Source organism: Anabrus simplex, chromosome 2 (genome assembly GCF_040414725.1).
Source record: "Anabrus simplex isolate iqAnaSimp1 chromosome 2, ASM4041472v1, whole genome shotgun sequence".
Taxonomy (NCBI): domain Eukaryota; kingdom Metazoa; phylum Arthropoda; class Insecta; order Orthoptera; family Tettigoniidae; genus Anabrus; species Anabrus simplex.
This window is the reverse complement of record NC_090266.1, coordinates 1,133,047,556-1,133,063,943: the sequence shown is the minus strand read 5'-3', so window position 1 is coordinate 1,133,063,943 and position 16,388 is coordinate 1,133,047,556. Positions and strand designations below refer to the sequence as shown.

The window sequence follows — 16,388 nt, the reverse complement described above, 5'->3', positions numbered from 1 at the left end:
TGTATACAGATGTGAAGGTTTCTCTTATCCTTTTGTGTATTCATGTTTGTTCTTGTTCCATCTTTCCACTGTTCCCTCTTCTGATGCTGATCTGTCAGTATTTGTAGTACAATAAACCCTTCACAATTCAATTCTAGCTCATAAATTTCTAATCACTGCACAGTGTGTAACAATAAGGTACAGCCAAACTTTCAGGACACATTCCTCACAGAGAGGAAGAAATATGTTATATGGAGTATGTTTCTTAAAACAATTCCAGTATAAATTACAAGTTTGATCAATTATGTAAACAAAAATAAAATCAGTATTATAGTCGGCCAAGCACTGCAGGAATAGCGTACCTATCTCTTAGCCGGCAGCCCTGGGTTTGATTCCCAGCCAGATCAGGGATTTTTACCTGGTTGAGGGATGGTTTGAAGTTCATTAGCCTACAAGATTATAACTGAGGAGCTATTGGACGGTGAGGTAGCGGACCCGGTTTAGAAAGCCAAAAATAATGATCAAGAGGATTAGTCATGCTGACCACATGACATATTGTAATCTGCAGGCCTTCGAGCTGAGCAGTAGTCGCTTGGTAGGCCATGGACTTTCGGGGCTGTTGTGCCATGGGGTTATGTCCTGCCTTTTTGGTCTTTGTGCTTCACTCAGCCAGGCATTGTAAAAATCAGACAACCTTTCTGCTCTCGCTACTCCATGCCCCTTAAAAGTTACAGAACTTCATATTAAAACTAAGACATGTTAGTGAGTTCCTCTATTTAAGTGTTTGCAAATAAGTTTAAAGTTAATCCCTGTGAGCTGAGAAAAATAATGCAATTTGGACCAAAGTCTTTGGTTATACTCTGACCTTGTTCTATTTTATTATAATAAGTAGCAAACCAAACTCCCTGCTCAAACGTAGTACCTCTGAATTTATTATCAATTGAAAATCCGGTTCTGTTTCATGTGTGGTGATTATTTTCATCAGTATCTTATACTGTGTCTTTGTGCTATTACATGATGGCTATAGGAAGGGAAAATAGCACAAGATAGTGCAAGTTTTCTGAAAATGTAAGAAGCAAATATTGATTATCTGAGGGATGAAATGAAAATGAAACAAAGTGTAGACTAATATCTCTGATGGTTTCCTAAATTTAAGACATAGAGAATTAAGAGATTTGCAGAGATGTGTTGACATGGAAAAACACAAAAATGGAATAAGGATAGTGTCATCATCAAAAATATATACATATTTTTTAGTTCAAAAGTTACATCTCTGAATAAGAATGTTAAGGCAGGTGAAACAACACTTGCTCTTCATCATTCATATGATTCAGTGGACTGTACATCAAAGTTAGGCAAAGTAATTTACTGTGATTCACAAATTGCAAGGAATATCAAGTGCAGGAGGACAGGGTCAATTAGGTTCATGCATGCCAAGTAGTCATCTGATCTAGTTACCAGTACCTTACAGAATAAATTTCCATATCTTGAAACTGGGATAGGATGCTAGCAACCATGGTACACTATAACTGTTTCCAGTAATTGCTCAGTATTTTGATTAGAATGAAGCTACAGGAAATGAACAACTATTCTAAGGAGAGTGGTGAGGTAGTATAAGAGTACTTTTGTAGTACCTTGCATAAGTATGAAATAACCTCAAAATGCATTGCTTTTTGTGGGGACATTGTCAATGTCAATTTTGGAAGTCTTATGTTTCATGGAGGCTTTGCTCTCCATCTTCAGAAGAGAGGCACATCTGTCTTCTAAACATGCAGAGCAAAGTCCCAACAAAACATACAGAATTTCTCTTTTTTTTTTTTTCTTTGACATGGTAAAATCCCAAAAGATTATCATGTTTATTAACACTGGTCGTGAAAGCATAAATCTAAATAACATAGTATAGTATTCCAATTCATGTAGAGACCGACTGAGATAGTGACATGCTGTTAGGGACATGCAGCTGTGAGCTTGCATTTGGGAGATAGTGGGTTCGAACCCCAGTGTCAGCAGCCCTGAAGATGGTTTTCCGTGGTTCCCCATTTTTGCACCAGGCAAATGCTGGGGCTGTGCCTTAATTAAGGCCATGGCTGCTCCTTCCCACTCCTAGCCCTTTCCTATCCTATTGTTGCCATAAGACCTATCTGTGTGATGTGAAGCAACTAGTAAAAAAAAAGTAGAACTACACTTTGGGCTGCCAGGCTGAGTGGCTCAGATGGTTAAGGTGCTGGCCTTCTAACCCCAACTTGGCAGGTTTGATCCTGGCTTAGTCCGGTGGTATTTGAAGGTGCTCAAATACGACAGCCCCGAGTCGGTAGATTTACTGGCACGTAAAAGAACTCCTGTGGGACTAAATTCCGGCACCTCAGCGTGTCCAAAGACCTTAAAAAGTAGTTACTGGGACGTAAAGCAAGTAACATTATTATTATTACACTTTGGGCCAAGGACCTCGAAGTTTGGTCCCTTAAAGCAGCACTTACCTTAAACTATACTTGTTGAGTATGTTTCTTAGAGCTATTCTGGTACAAATTAAAAGCTTGACCAATTACGTAAACAAAAAATAATCAGTGTTACTGCCGGTCAAGTGTTGTAGGAGTACCGTGCCTGTCTCTTACTGGGCAGCTTTGGGTTTGATTCCCAGCCAGATCAGGGATTTTTACCTGGATCTGAGGGCTGGTTTGAGGTCCACTAGCCTAAAGGATAATAACTGAGGAGCTACCTGACGGTGAGGTAGCGGCTCCCAGTCTAGAAAGCCAAAATTTATGATCTAGAGGATGTCATGCCGACCACATGACACATCATAATCTGCAGGCCTTCGGGCTGAGCAGTGGTCGTCTGGTAGGTCATGGTCCTCTGGGGCTGTTGCACCATGCGGTTATGAAGATTGTAATTCTCTTTATGTAATGAATAATCATTTTCCTGAATTACAGAATAATAGCAGTATCCATGGTAGTGATCCCTAGGTGTCAAATCTTAATTCCAAAGCATTTTATGCAAGACCTGCATGCAAAGGTTGTGGGTTCAATACCCTCTGTTATTCCGTTAGTCACTTTTAGTCTGTATTTAACATCTCCTTGGCATGTGCTGTATCTGCTCAACATGATCTAATGAGCTGAAAGTCTATTCGAAGAATTTCTTGCAAGTTGGATGACATTCTAAACCATAGTTCAAAGTGTGAAATCTCGACAGAGAAAAGGTAAAATATATAAGGAAACATACCTTCAAGAACATCTGTTAGATGTTTAGTCTGAAAAGATCTTTGAAAAGAAATGATGCCAAATTAATTACAGTACATTCAATTATTCACATTAGCATATAACTGAAGTAAATTAATGAAAAATTTTAAAAAATGCTTACCATCTACAGCAAAAGTGTATTTCCTTCTATCTAGCGTTAAGTCTGCAGCTCCTTTAATATCCCAATCTGAGCTGACATGCATTCTGCATATTAACACACCATCACGATATCCAGTGTACGGAGATATCAGCGATACTTTCCCTGTTAGATTGGTTGATTTAGAATTTTCTTCTAGTTGCCATGTACTCTTCACAGAGACAACCTTCTCGGGGTAATACTGATGGAGAGAGAAGTTTTATAATTTAAGATTCAACTTTAGATTATACAGAATACACAAGAGGTATAGTTTACACAGTTTTTGGTAGGTACAGGGATGTTAAAGGCTGAAATGAATTTGGTATAATCCCATATAAATTAAGCTCCTAATAGAAATTGAAAACATAATGCAGAATATAATTATGGTCTATGAACTGAACGTGGGTCCTTACTGTCATATCAATAACTGGGCTAGGTTTCATTTGAATATTCATTTCTGAAGTGTGTTTTAACCTTCTATTATTCTGAAAGAAGTAAAATTATGTTTATGAGAAACTTACATAGAGGACGATGTGTGCATATTTGTCAAAATATTTGAACAAAAGAATGTGTTTCAGACAAAAGAAGTCAAAAGTCGATATGTTCAGATCACAGAGTACATGAAGTTACCATCATTCATTAATATTCCCCAGTGCCCTCGAATGAAATTGAAGATTTCAGGTTTACAGATTGTTGGAACTCCCATTCCTGACTATGCTTGCAAAGATGGAGGCCATTTCCTAGCTCAAAAAGTGTACAGGAAGCCAACACATACTGACCACTACCTTAATAAGTGCCGAAACAGGCAATGATGAGGATACTGTTCAAGGGACCTAAATGATTATATATATATCTGTATCAAATACTTCAACAACAACTATTTTTGACTTTGCAAGTTACTGAATTCAAAGATCAAGAGAGCTGTTAAGTCTCTTGCACACTCTGAGAAGAAAGTGGAAGAGATGTATGCATTCCTTCCAAGTATTCTAACATCAAATTATAGGATCAGCAAATTTTAATGTATCACAACTTCAAGAATGCCTTTTAATTTTCTTTTTGCCACATTAATGTACCAAATACAGATTTTTGGATTACAAGAAGGCTAGGACTTGGAAGACAGCACCCTCTGCCTTAAAGTAAATCACAATATTTGCCCAGTGTGAAAATGGTAAACCAAGAAAGCCATCTTCAGCAGTGCTGACCAGGCAGTTTGAGTCCACCATCTACACCAGGGCTTCTCAGGGTGCATGCGCCGTGCAATCCACGGGCTCAAGGTGCAGGAGACGACTTCACTAGATTGACCAGAGTGCAAACCCCCACCCCACTTCCCCTACACCTGCCTCACCCGTACGGCCTGTCTTCGCCTTCTCCACCTTCCCCGCTGATCCTCCCCTCACTGCAAAATTTTTATATGCGGTGAGCGGTGATACTGTTGTATGGGACAACGTTACCGGTGTTAAAACACTCTTCTTTCAATTTGGTTTGAGCAGACAATTTATCTTCTCCAGCTCTTCTTTTCCTATATCTTTGCAATGATACCAGTTATGCCTGCAACAAGGGGCTGGCCGACAGCAATTTGAGAGCTTTCTTTAAATTACAATCAGAAATAGGCCTACTTGCACGCAATCTAGTTTTCGTACAAGTCAAAGCAGGAAAAAATATCTTTCACATATGCATGTTGAACTAAAAATAGAAATAATCTTAGCTGCTTCTCGATGCAGCTTAGGAAAATCTTCCTTCGAAAAATTCTCGTAGAATTTGAGCAAAGCCTTTGTATTGGAAAATAGATCTTTTTGATTAACTTACCACATAATTATTGTCCCACGGATTAAGCATTTGGCTTTATCGTCACGACTGACAAAGAAATACGAAAGTTCCCAGTTTGATTGAAATGGACTTTTGGAAGTCTTTGCTTTCTTTGAAACAGGTTGGTCCATTATTATGTTGTTGTCTTGTGCTTATCTATTTCACTGATAAACAAGCCGTCTATCAACGAACGCTTCGTCGCTTTCAGCGCACTACATCATCCAAGTCAAGCCGAGTTGAGTCGAGTCGGAATGATGCACAGTGCACGGAGTCTCTGCGCCTCGGAATGCACGCGTGAGATTTTGAGCGTTTGAGAGGCCCTGATCTACACAATCCAAGTTTACATCTACACAATCTATTTTGCATAGCCAACTCACTCAATAAGACTACATTTAGAACCACAAGAAAAATATCTCATCTGTTATGTTTGGCTAATGACCCTCATAAATGCTATATTAACACCAGGCACAAAGGAACATAACCATCACTGTCATCAGGTTCAACAGAAAAATATGCAGTGGAAGGTGATGCTTTCTTACCTTGTCCATGAAATAAATTTTGAGGTACCACAGTTACCATCAGCCAGTAACATACATTTCTCAATCAGGCATTTATTGGAATAATGAAACATACCAACAATTACAACAAGAATGGAAATCTCAACAGTTTAGCAAAACTTGGCTCCCTGAGCTCACTGTGAGACATTGTAAGAGTGATCCCACAAGGTCATAGTGCCCAAGACTTGATAAGACAAATCTGAGAGAGAAGGAATCCAATACCAGTACCACAACCTAGCCTCTTCACTGCTATAATAGTACAGGCATTCATTCATTTTATTTGGTTTAAATATTATCCACATGGAATAAGACACTACAAATCACTTCTAGAAGTTTATACAGCACGATCCATTTTTTAAAATTTGAATTGTTTGCATAATGTAAAGGCTGCCTGACAACCAAAGCATATAAAAAAACAATATTTTCAAGTTTTACATACAGTGCATTTCACATGGAAACGACATTGATCATCAATCAGATCAGAGCTGTAATGGATCAAGCTAGAATATTATACCAAGATGAAAGAGCTGAAAATGTGACCACCCTTGACACTCAGTTCAAAGAGTTACAGGAGTATGGTGAGGATGAAGGATTCTATGATTCAGCACTTCCCAATTTAAAATATGTAGTATTATTCACAAGATATAAATGGCTTAATGTAATAATACATTTGCTATATAATGAACTACACCTAAAATGAACCATGCATGGATGTAATTACCTGTATATGTATATTTGTATCATATTTGTTGTTGCTTTCCCTGTGGAAGAGACTACCAGAAAGTGATGAAACTTGAGGAATTGTGCTAATAATGGATGCATTAAATTCACAACTAAAGTCATCATCTGAGATGAAATAATCTCCGAAGAGGTTTAGTGCAATATTCTGGTTATCTTGCCAGTGTACACTGCCATTAGCTTGAAATAAGTTGCCTTCATGGCGAATTCTGAAAAAAAAAATTAATGAAATGTTTTAAGCATCAAATATACACAAAAACAAGTCAGTACTCTTTGGATTCCAATTACCAAAAACAATCAGCAAGTACTGTATTAAGAACACACAAAATGACTGCAAAATTCTGATTTTACCACAGGTTAATACTGTATGTAGTAATGTCAGTAGAAAGTATTCATCTCCATCTATCGAAGCAATGCTATGTAGTATCTACATCTTTTAGACATAATATTGTATATAGTAATGTGCTTTCCCAGTACAAATACTAAAATTAATAAAATATTAGTAGGAGATTTCTTAGAGTAGGATGCCAAAATAAATTTGTAGATGTGATACGTAACATTCATATTGCTATTTTAGGGGTACAGTATATGCATAAGAACATGATTTCAATAAATATGAAGCTTTTGTGGTTACAAAATAAAATATGAATTTTTTAACGCATTTCAATAACTAAGCTCATAAAGTCAAATGTACATTGCTAAATTAATACATATTTTTAAGTGGTTTGTTCAGTAAAACCCTTCTTTTATATTTCCAGTATTCACATCTTCCCACCATTTACACAATTTTGTTTTGAATCCCTTCAATTTTCCCATGCTCATAATATAATTTTTACCGGCATCATTTCAAACTTCCCATGCATTACGACAATTTTAAGAATGTGTGTTCGTGTGTGAAATGGCTTCTGGACTGTAAAAATATAAATTTCTGGAGGTTGACACTGCTTCAGGTGTTAAGGAGCAAGATGTCTTGTTTACTCAATGGGTGGAGGGTAGGTGTTACAGTTGGCTACTATTGGATTGGTTTTGGAAATTTAAGAACACTGCACGCATGCTACTTTACTGTAGTAACAAATGAAGCTGAGCAGTGTCATGATCACATTTCACACTAGTCACTTGCTGTCTCACTGCCATGTCAACTTCCACACACGTCCTGTGAGATCACCTGTGATTGTTTCATAAAAAGTTATTCATATCATTCGTACTCTGAAATATTATGCGTTTTGGATGGAGAAAGTGATCTGTCATACAAAGCTATTTCAAGTATGGAAAAATGAGAAAGAAAGTCTTTTTCACTTGACCAAAAGATTGTATTTTGGAAAAGTGGATTCATTTAAAGAAACATGCATTGCACTAGAAAAGGGACTTGGCATCTCCCTGTCAACACTGAAAACCATCGTGATTAACAGGTACACAATCCAGCAAGGTGCTTCTGAGGGTGGTCCACACTTGAGGAAGAGGAAATACATCAAATTAGAAGAAAATGCGTGTGAATGGATTTTTCAGCACAAGCGTCAAATGCTCCCATCGATGACGTAATGCTGAAAGAGGAGGCTCTCAAAATGGCAAACATGCTGTGAACTGAAGTCTTCACTGCTTAAATCAAAGCACAGACCAATTTTAAGAAACAGTACAATACTGTGTAAAAGGTTATATCTCTAGAATCCAACAGTGTAAGTGAAGAGACTGTTATGACCTGAGAAGAGTTGAGGCTTCACGAGTTCCTGATCATTTTCAGTGTGGATGAAATGGGTCTGTTCTACAGTCTCATGCCAAAGTTGACTCTCACTTACAAAGTGGAAGCTTATCATTGGTGGCAAGTATAATAAAATGTGGCTCACTATCATGCTGGGAATGAATGCAGATGTTTCTGAGAAGCTGCATGCCTTTGTGATTCGAAAATAAATGAATCTTCAATGCTCGTCTAACTTTGCAAACTACTTCTGATGCCAATCAAAAGGCATGGATGACATCCTCACTGTTTTTGATGCCAAAACGGGGACAGAAAACAGGAAGATCGCCTTGTGATTGACCAATGCTTGGCTCATCCTCATAACCTGATGCAGCAAAATGTGAAATTTGTATTCTTTCCAGCCAACTGCGACCCGTGCATTTTGAGATCATCTGTGTCTTTAAGAGCTTCTACAGGAAAAATGTAGTTAGGAAAGCTCTGAGTATACTGGAGAGAGGAAAGGAACCAAGAGATATGAAGGTTTTAGTTTTAGACATGGTCTGCACCTTGTTGCCAAAAAATACTCTTTTGCCAAGAAGAAGAAGAAGAAGAAGAAGGCTATGAAGCAATCATGAAGTATACTGAGTGGAAATGCCTCCAACCAGAGATTTCATTTTTAGACCTCATCAAGGTTGATGAAAACATCGCCATCATCACTGCAAAACAGCATTCTATTAAGGACATTGTCGAGAGCTGTAGACAGGAAAATCACAATACCAATTCCAAAGATGGTGAAGTAAATGATAGTGCTCCTTCGATGGGAGATGCTTCTTCAGCTCTGGAAACACTAAGGAAGTTCCTCTCAATTTCAGATGATGATGATGCAACATTTAATCACCTTTATGAACTTCGAAAACAAGCTGATAAAATGACAAAAGAAGTACAATGTAAACTAATTGACTTGTTCTCAAAGGCGGAAATGTGTGTGCTGGATATCTATCATTGCTGACAGAGGGTGAATATGTCTGGTTCTTCTCAACAACTCCTCCAGATTGTTTGTTTGATATGTGCTGATTTTGACTGTGAAATTTTAATGGACTATTCTTTCATATTTCCTTGTATGTAACTTAAACTACCAGGTGATTTTATTGTGAAGCTTTGACTATAATTTATCACAGTTGTGCATGATTTGTATTTCTTTGTAGACATTATGTTGATTTTTATCATGAAGGTTAAATTTATTTGAGGATTGTTGTGCATGTTCTACATTACCATATTTTCTCACACAATTATTGCCCTTGCATAATTTATGCATCCCAATATTTCTGGGTCCAAAGTGGAGAAAAGGAAATGCTCCCATATTTGACGCAACCACTTCTTCGATCAACCATCACGCAGTTCCGGATGTCCTTGGAAATAATGATGTCAACTAATCAAGTAGCAACCTTCCTACCGCAAAACTGGGCATTCCAAGTACTGCGCAACGTGCTGTTATCAGCCAGTAGGAAGTACCACTGCACTAGTTCAGTGAGTGAATCAGAGCTGAAGTGGCTAGTGACGCTCTATTCCAGTCTGGGACAAACATATTTTACGAGTGTTTCGGGTGCAGTACATGCATTTTCTGTGATCTCAAAATTGTTTTTTAATCCACAATGAGCAAGTATTCAAGTACAGTGAAACCTCGGAATGCGAGTAACTTGGTCTATGAGTGTTTTGCAAGATGAGCAAACATTTTAAATAAATTGTAACTTGATAAGCGAGTGAGGTTCTGCAATACGAGCGTCACGTGTACCTACGTTTTCCCCTCTCCTTTTCGTTTGCTGAATGGATGAACGAGGTCTTTGGTCCTGTAGTGAAGAAATACCTTTCAGAACATTATCTGCCGCTCAAAGTCTTGCTGGTTATGGACGATGCTCCTGCTCACCCTCCAGGCCTTGAGGCCGACTATTGGAGGAATTCAAGTTCATTAAGGTTAAGTTCCTTCCTCCCAACACTACTCCACTACTCAAGTCTATGGATCAGCAAGTCATTTCGAAGTTCAAGAAGCTATACAACCAAAGCACTATTTCAGTGATGCTTCGAAGAGACCGAAGGAACAAACCTTACCCTGTGAGAGTTTGGGAAAAATCATTTTCCCAACGTGAACTGCCTGAAGATCATCGATAAATCCTGGGATGGAGTCACCAAGAGAACTCTCACGTCCGCTTGGGGAAAGCTGTAGCCTGACTGTGTTCTTGGACGTGACTTTGAGGGGATTGTTGGTGACAATGAGCTGCCAATTGTCGATGAAATTGTGTCCTTTGGGAAGACTATGGGGCTGGAGGTGGATGACGTGGACATTCAAGAGCTGGTGGAAGATCATAGCCAGGAACTGACCATCAACGAACTGATGGACCTGCATCGCGAATAACAGGAGGAGGTTATGGAGATCTTGTCCAGGGGTAAAGGAGGAGGAAAAGTCAATGGAATCTCTCACTTCAACTGAGATTCGGGAGAAGTGCAAAATGTGGGAAACGGTGCAAAATTTTGTAGAAGAACACCACCCGAATAAGGCAGAAGCAGTGCGGGCGATGAATCAGTTCAATGACAATGCAATGTCACATTTTCGTGAAATCCTCAATAAGAGGCAAAAGCAACAGTCATTGGACAGGTTCCTCGTGAAAGTTGCACCAAAAGAAAACCATTCCAGTGAGCCAATAGATAGCAATGATTCCATTAGTGAAATTCGTGCTACACAGTAACTCTTCTCATGTGATCTCTCGTCTCCCTCACACCAACAATGGTCTCCCTCACACCAACAATACTTCTGTTGTAATGAAAATTGCACTTTAATTTGTTTTACGGTAAATTTTGTTTTAGAAATGGTATGCGAATAAATATTTGAGTTGTGGACGAATCATCCGCGTTTCAATTGTTTCTTATGGATAAACTTGCCTTGATATACGAGCGCTTTGGATTACAAGCATGTTGCCGGAATGAATTATGCTCGCAATCCAAGGTTCCACTGTAATACTACATTGTATAAACTTGGAGTGATCAGTTACGCAGAAACATACGGGAATTAGGCAGCGGGCTGCAAGTATTCAGTGTCTGAACACAGCGTGTGCTACTGGTGGAAACAGAAAGGTGCACTTCAAGTGACCAACCAAGTCTCGCAATGCATTTCACGGACTAAAAAGTGGCAAGTTTCCGCAAGTACAGGAGGATCTGCTTAAATATGTGATTTCGTTACGCAACGATGGATATGCTGTTTCTCTTAAAATGCTGTATTTTAAAGGACGATAAGTAGCTGCTGCACATGGAATTAATGTCTCTGATTTTAAGGTTGGCCAAGGCTGGATGATTAATTTCATGAAGGGAAATGGACTTCCTCTTCGACAAAGAATAACACTGTGGCAAAGAATGCCGAATGATTTCAACCAAAAAGTAATTGACTTTCACTGCTTTGTGACTGAGAAGCATAAAGTGAAGGAATATTTGCTCTCCCAAATAGGAAACACAGACCAGATGCCAATAAGTTTCGACCTGCCACAAAGTTGAACAATCTATACAAAAGGAACATCGAGTCTTATTGTACGCACTACCACAAGTGAAAAACAACGATGTACTCTAATGCTGCTGTAACAGCTGAAGGCAGAAAGCTTGTACCTCACGTTGCTCTACAACGAAAAACAATGCCTAAAGTAAAATTTCTGTGAGGGATTCACATTTGTATATTTTTAAAAAAGGGTGGTTGGACACATCACTCGTACAAGATTGGATACGAACAGTTTAGGAAAATTGAGCAGGATCCCTCCTACAATGCATGGCCCTTCTCGTGCTGGACAGTTTTCATGGCCACCTGACGGAAGACACTAAGAAATTATTGGAAAACATGAAAACCAATTTGGCAGCTATTTCTGGTGGACAGACATCAGTACTTCAACCCTTGGATGTTTCGATAAATAAACCATTCAAGGACAATGTGTGAAAACTCTATCAGTGCTGGATGGCAGAAAGTGTGCACAGACTTACTCCAACAGGAAGATTCAGAAACCACCTGTGGAACTCATTTGCAAGTGGATATTGCGCGTTTGGGACATTATCTCTTCGAAGATGATTGAAAAGAGCTTCAAGAAAACAGGACTCTCGAATTTGTTAGATGGAACTGAAGATGACTTCTTATGGCGAGATGTCCGGCTCTATGGCTAAATGGCTAGCGTGCTGGTCTTTGGCCACAGGGGTCCTGGGTTCAATTCCCGGCAGGGTCGGGAATTTTCACCGTAACTGGTTAATTCCGCTGGCTCCGGGGCTGGGAGTATGTGTAATCTTCATCATCATTTCATCCTCATCATGACACACAAGTCGCCTATGGACGTCAAATCAAAAGACCTGCATCTGGTGAGCCAAACTTGACCTCGGACACTCCCGGCACTAAAAGCCATACGCCATTTATTTATGGGGTAATGTGAGCAGTGATAGCAGCAGCAGCAGCAGCATTTCTTCCTCCAGTGCTGGTAGGTAAGACTTTTATCTTTTGCTGGTATGTCATTATCAGGTACTTACATGAATTGTACTTTTATTAGTTCCTATTTATTTAACTTCAGGTCCTATTGTCAGCTCGTAATGGGAAGAATATTTTACGGTGTCAGTATTTCAAACCCATGTGTCCAACTTACCTAATGCACCCAATTTGACTTTTCAGAAAGAAATGCATACCGTAATTTTATGCCAAATGACGATAACTGCAAATTGGCTTTGTGTGTGTATTACATGTGATGTATCTTTTAAATGTAAATAAATTGAAATTTTTTTTTTTAATATCTCAGTTCCTTGAATAATTTACACATCCACAGTTTTGCTTGTATTTTGCTTGTATTTTTTTGACAAAAAGTGCATTAATTAAGCAAGAAAATATGGTATTGTGCATATAAGTTAAACTTATTTAAGACAGCATCTTTGCCTAGGTATTCAAGTGTTTGTTGCTATAATTTTTCTTATCAATATTATTTTCAATACACTGTGTTCATTTTTGGGTTTTATTTCCTTGTTCTACATTTATATAGTGCTAAATTGGTTCAGTATAAAAATTTGATTTTTTTGAGAAAATAAATTTGAAGGTTTCAGGACTCAGTCTTATTTGTATGGTGCTTGATAAAACAGAAATTATACTTAATAGTGTCTTTTTCTAAAAGTACTAGCCCTCTGCTTAACAGTTTGCCTCCAATAGCACTAAGTTATTGATTCCAGGTCATTTCAGGTACTCGTGGATAAGAAAAACCCATTTCCTTTTATTTACATTTTCCCCCTAAATCTATACCATTTTTCTCTATTCCTTTGAAAAGTGTGAAAGAGGATTTTACTGTATTTCATTAACTACAATATTTTAAATATGGAGACCTCAGTATTTATTTATTTATTTATTTATTTATTTATTTATTTATTTATTTATTTATTTATTTATTTATTTATTTATTTATTTAATCCTTTTATTTACCCAGCAGCTAATGATGTCTTCTTCCAGTCTTCAAATGGTGTCATTAATTCTGATTTCACACTCACTATCATACTTTGCTCATATTCATACAAAGCAGCAACTGTCATATGGATGGCATCTGTGGGATTCCATTCCAGGCGAGCATAGGAATTGTATACCGAGCCTGTAGAACAAAGTGAAACTCTTTTACAGTCAGTCAATTTTACACCATTCTTGTACTTTTCTAAACACAACTCCCCTATCTTGGAGAAAATAATGCCAAGAAAGGGTGGCTAAAGATATCTAGGATTAGGACTCAGTAAAAAAAATAAGTGCAATATAGTAATCATGTCCAAAAATAAGAAATAAAAATAGGTTTCATAATCAGTGAAATGTTAAAAAACCACCTAAATACATGTCTCAAACAAACAAGATCCTTATTTGAACTTAGAAGTAATCGAAATAAAAATGCCAGGAATGTATCATTACACTGAAGGTCAAACAAAGTGTAATTTTCACGCTATGGACAAAGGACACAAGAATGTAAAATAATTCAGTCTGCATTTGGTTTTCTATAGGTATTATACACAGTAATTAGCACAAATTCATCAGCACTGAAAGATATTTAAAAATACTACATTATGATAATAGAAGCAAACTGCTAGACAACAGAAGACCACGGAAATTAATTTAGCATGGGAAAACAACCCAGGTAACATTAATGAACATACATATCTAAACAAGTCTCCCCTTTTCCCACATTTATATTAAAAGGTAATGACTTTTTTAAAGTTTGATCTGGTCTTGGAAAGAACAATGGGCATATACTTTTTATACAAGGTATTATCAATCCAATCTGCTATTACCAATCCATTCCACAGATGGTTACCCTGGAGCTAGACCTCTGTAAATAAAGTGTGTGGTGGATTATATTGTAAGTTACCTCAGTCAGGCCCCTCAGGTTATAACATTTCAAGTCATATGCCATTTTTAAAGAAACCCTAGTATACATTATCTGTCTACAAATATAATGTGATAAGTTAATACATACAGAGGCAACAACTTCTTGTTCTTGTTCTTCTTCTGTTTTCACCATAACCTGGTGGGATTGTGGGTGTGAACTGTGTTGTACATGTGAATTTGGCCCTGTTTTATGGCTAGATGCTTTTCCTGACACCAACCCTATGTGGAAGGATGTATTCACTATTGCATTTTTCTGTGGTGGCTGGTAGAGTATTGTGTTGTCTATATATAAAAAGGAGTGTATTAGGAAAAACATGAACACCCAGTCCCTGAGTCAGAGGAATTGACCAGATGCTGTTAAAATCCCCAACCTGGCCAGGAATCAAACATCTGAACCGAAAGAATTGGTACTGTGACATCTTCCTCACATCGACGTTGATAATAACTATCTTTGCTTCACAGAGAACGGAATCTGCATCTATAATTATCTATGGAATACGACGGAACAACGACATTTCAATATAGTAATTTATTTAAATGAGCAATATTTCTAAATTCACAGCATGATTTATAAGGCAATAGTGAGATGGATAATTAACAAAACTAAGTATGGAAACTCAATATCTAAAAAGTGGGATACAACTGAATTGTATAGACACGGCAAGCTTACATTGCCCATTGTTAACAACTTTCTCTCACCATCTTGCCTTGAACGTAGAACGAAGCAATCGTATAAGCTGAGCATTTATTATTATTATCGCCACATTTCATGCTAAGGATCATCACCAATATTCACGACAGACACGACCGGTAATCTGTCGTACGGTCAGAGTTACGGAATTTAATATTAATCTGAACTGCTTGCTGTGATAATTTCAAGATTGGACTTACAATGTCTCAATCGTATAAATATTGATTTCATTAACTGTAATTTATGCATGCTTGGCCAAGAATAATGTATATTATTATGCTAGTGCGCGACATTCAAGATGTGTATTTTCTTTAGTGTTTGTTACATCAAAATGAATTAACATGTGAGGCATCAGGACAACACCAAGATAGACTGTAATACTTTTCACCTGATCCTGGTGGAGGCAGCTCTACATAAGATAAGTCCTTACTTTTATGTTCACTAACACGGAATTCTCTTTCAGGTTATTTCCTTTATTTTGATTCTTGTGTACATATCATTTACAATCGGCAGAGCAGAAAGAATATTCGGAATATGAGATTCATATTATATCTTCAAATAAATCAAGGTACCATAGGACATAGTGTATCTTCAATTAACAATTTCAAGTCACGTTTAATGTTGATCATGTATCTAGATCTCACTTATTTTGAATTTCTGGATGTTAATCTTCGGTAATATTAATTTCACTGTTAAATGGGTCAGGTAAATTAGGATCTTCGAAACAACGATTATGCATCGAGTGTAATAATATTTGTACTATTATTGCCGAGTAGAGAGTAGGAATTCTATTTCAGAGTATTCAGCAGATTTAGCAGATTTGTACAGTAACTTTTATTTTACAGGAGAATCGAGGACAGTATTAGCGACATATTATTGAATCTTTGTACCTTAGGTGTCATGTTGCATTGATTTTATGAGAGGTATTTGTTGAATAGAGTCTTCGAGTAAAGAAATGAATAGATCGCTTGTAGCAATGAAATAAGAAAGGTAATAGAATGTAGCAATCATCGATATTAATCAATGAATATCAGAAGCCATATGCCAAGTTCTGCTCTTATTATTTATTACAGATGTATTTCCATGAGAATCTGACCAGAATTGATCCTGCAACCACCAGCAGTAGTACTGTAATATTATGTTTGTACATGAGATTTT

At 37.5% G+C, this 16,388-nt stretch overlaps 1 protein-coding gene across 1 annotated transcript in view; it reads right to left on the bottom strand.

Moving 5' to 3' along the window:
• The window catches only part of Apoltp (Apolipoprotein lipid transfer particle), a 668,275-nt gene that overhangs the window by 457,087 nt on the left and 194,800 nt on the right, over window positions 1–16,388 (bottom strand). Inside the window, exons 26-28 of the mRNA XM_067142082.2 lie at window positions 13,598–13,760; window positions 6,433–6,658; window positions 3,334–3,550 (exon numbers count right to left, since the gene is read on the bottom strand). Of these exons, the coding sequence (XP_066998183.2) occupies window positions 3,334–3,550; window positions 6,433–6,658; window positions 13,598–13,760 (606 nt within the window). The remainder of the gene's footprint in view (window positions 1–3,333; window positions 3,551–6,432; window positions 6,659–13,597; window positions 13,761–16,388) is intronic.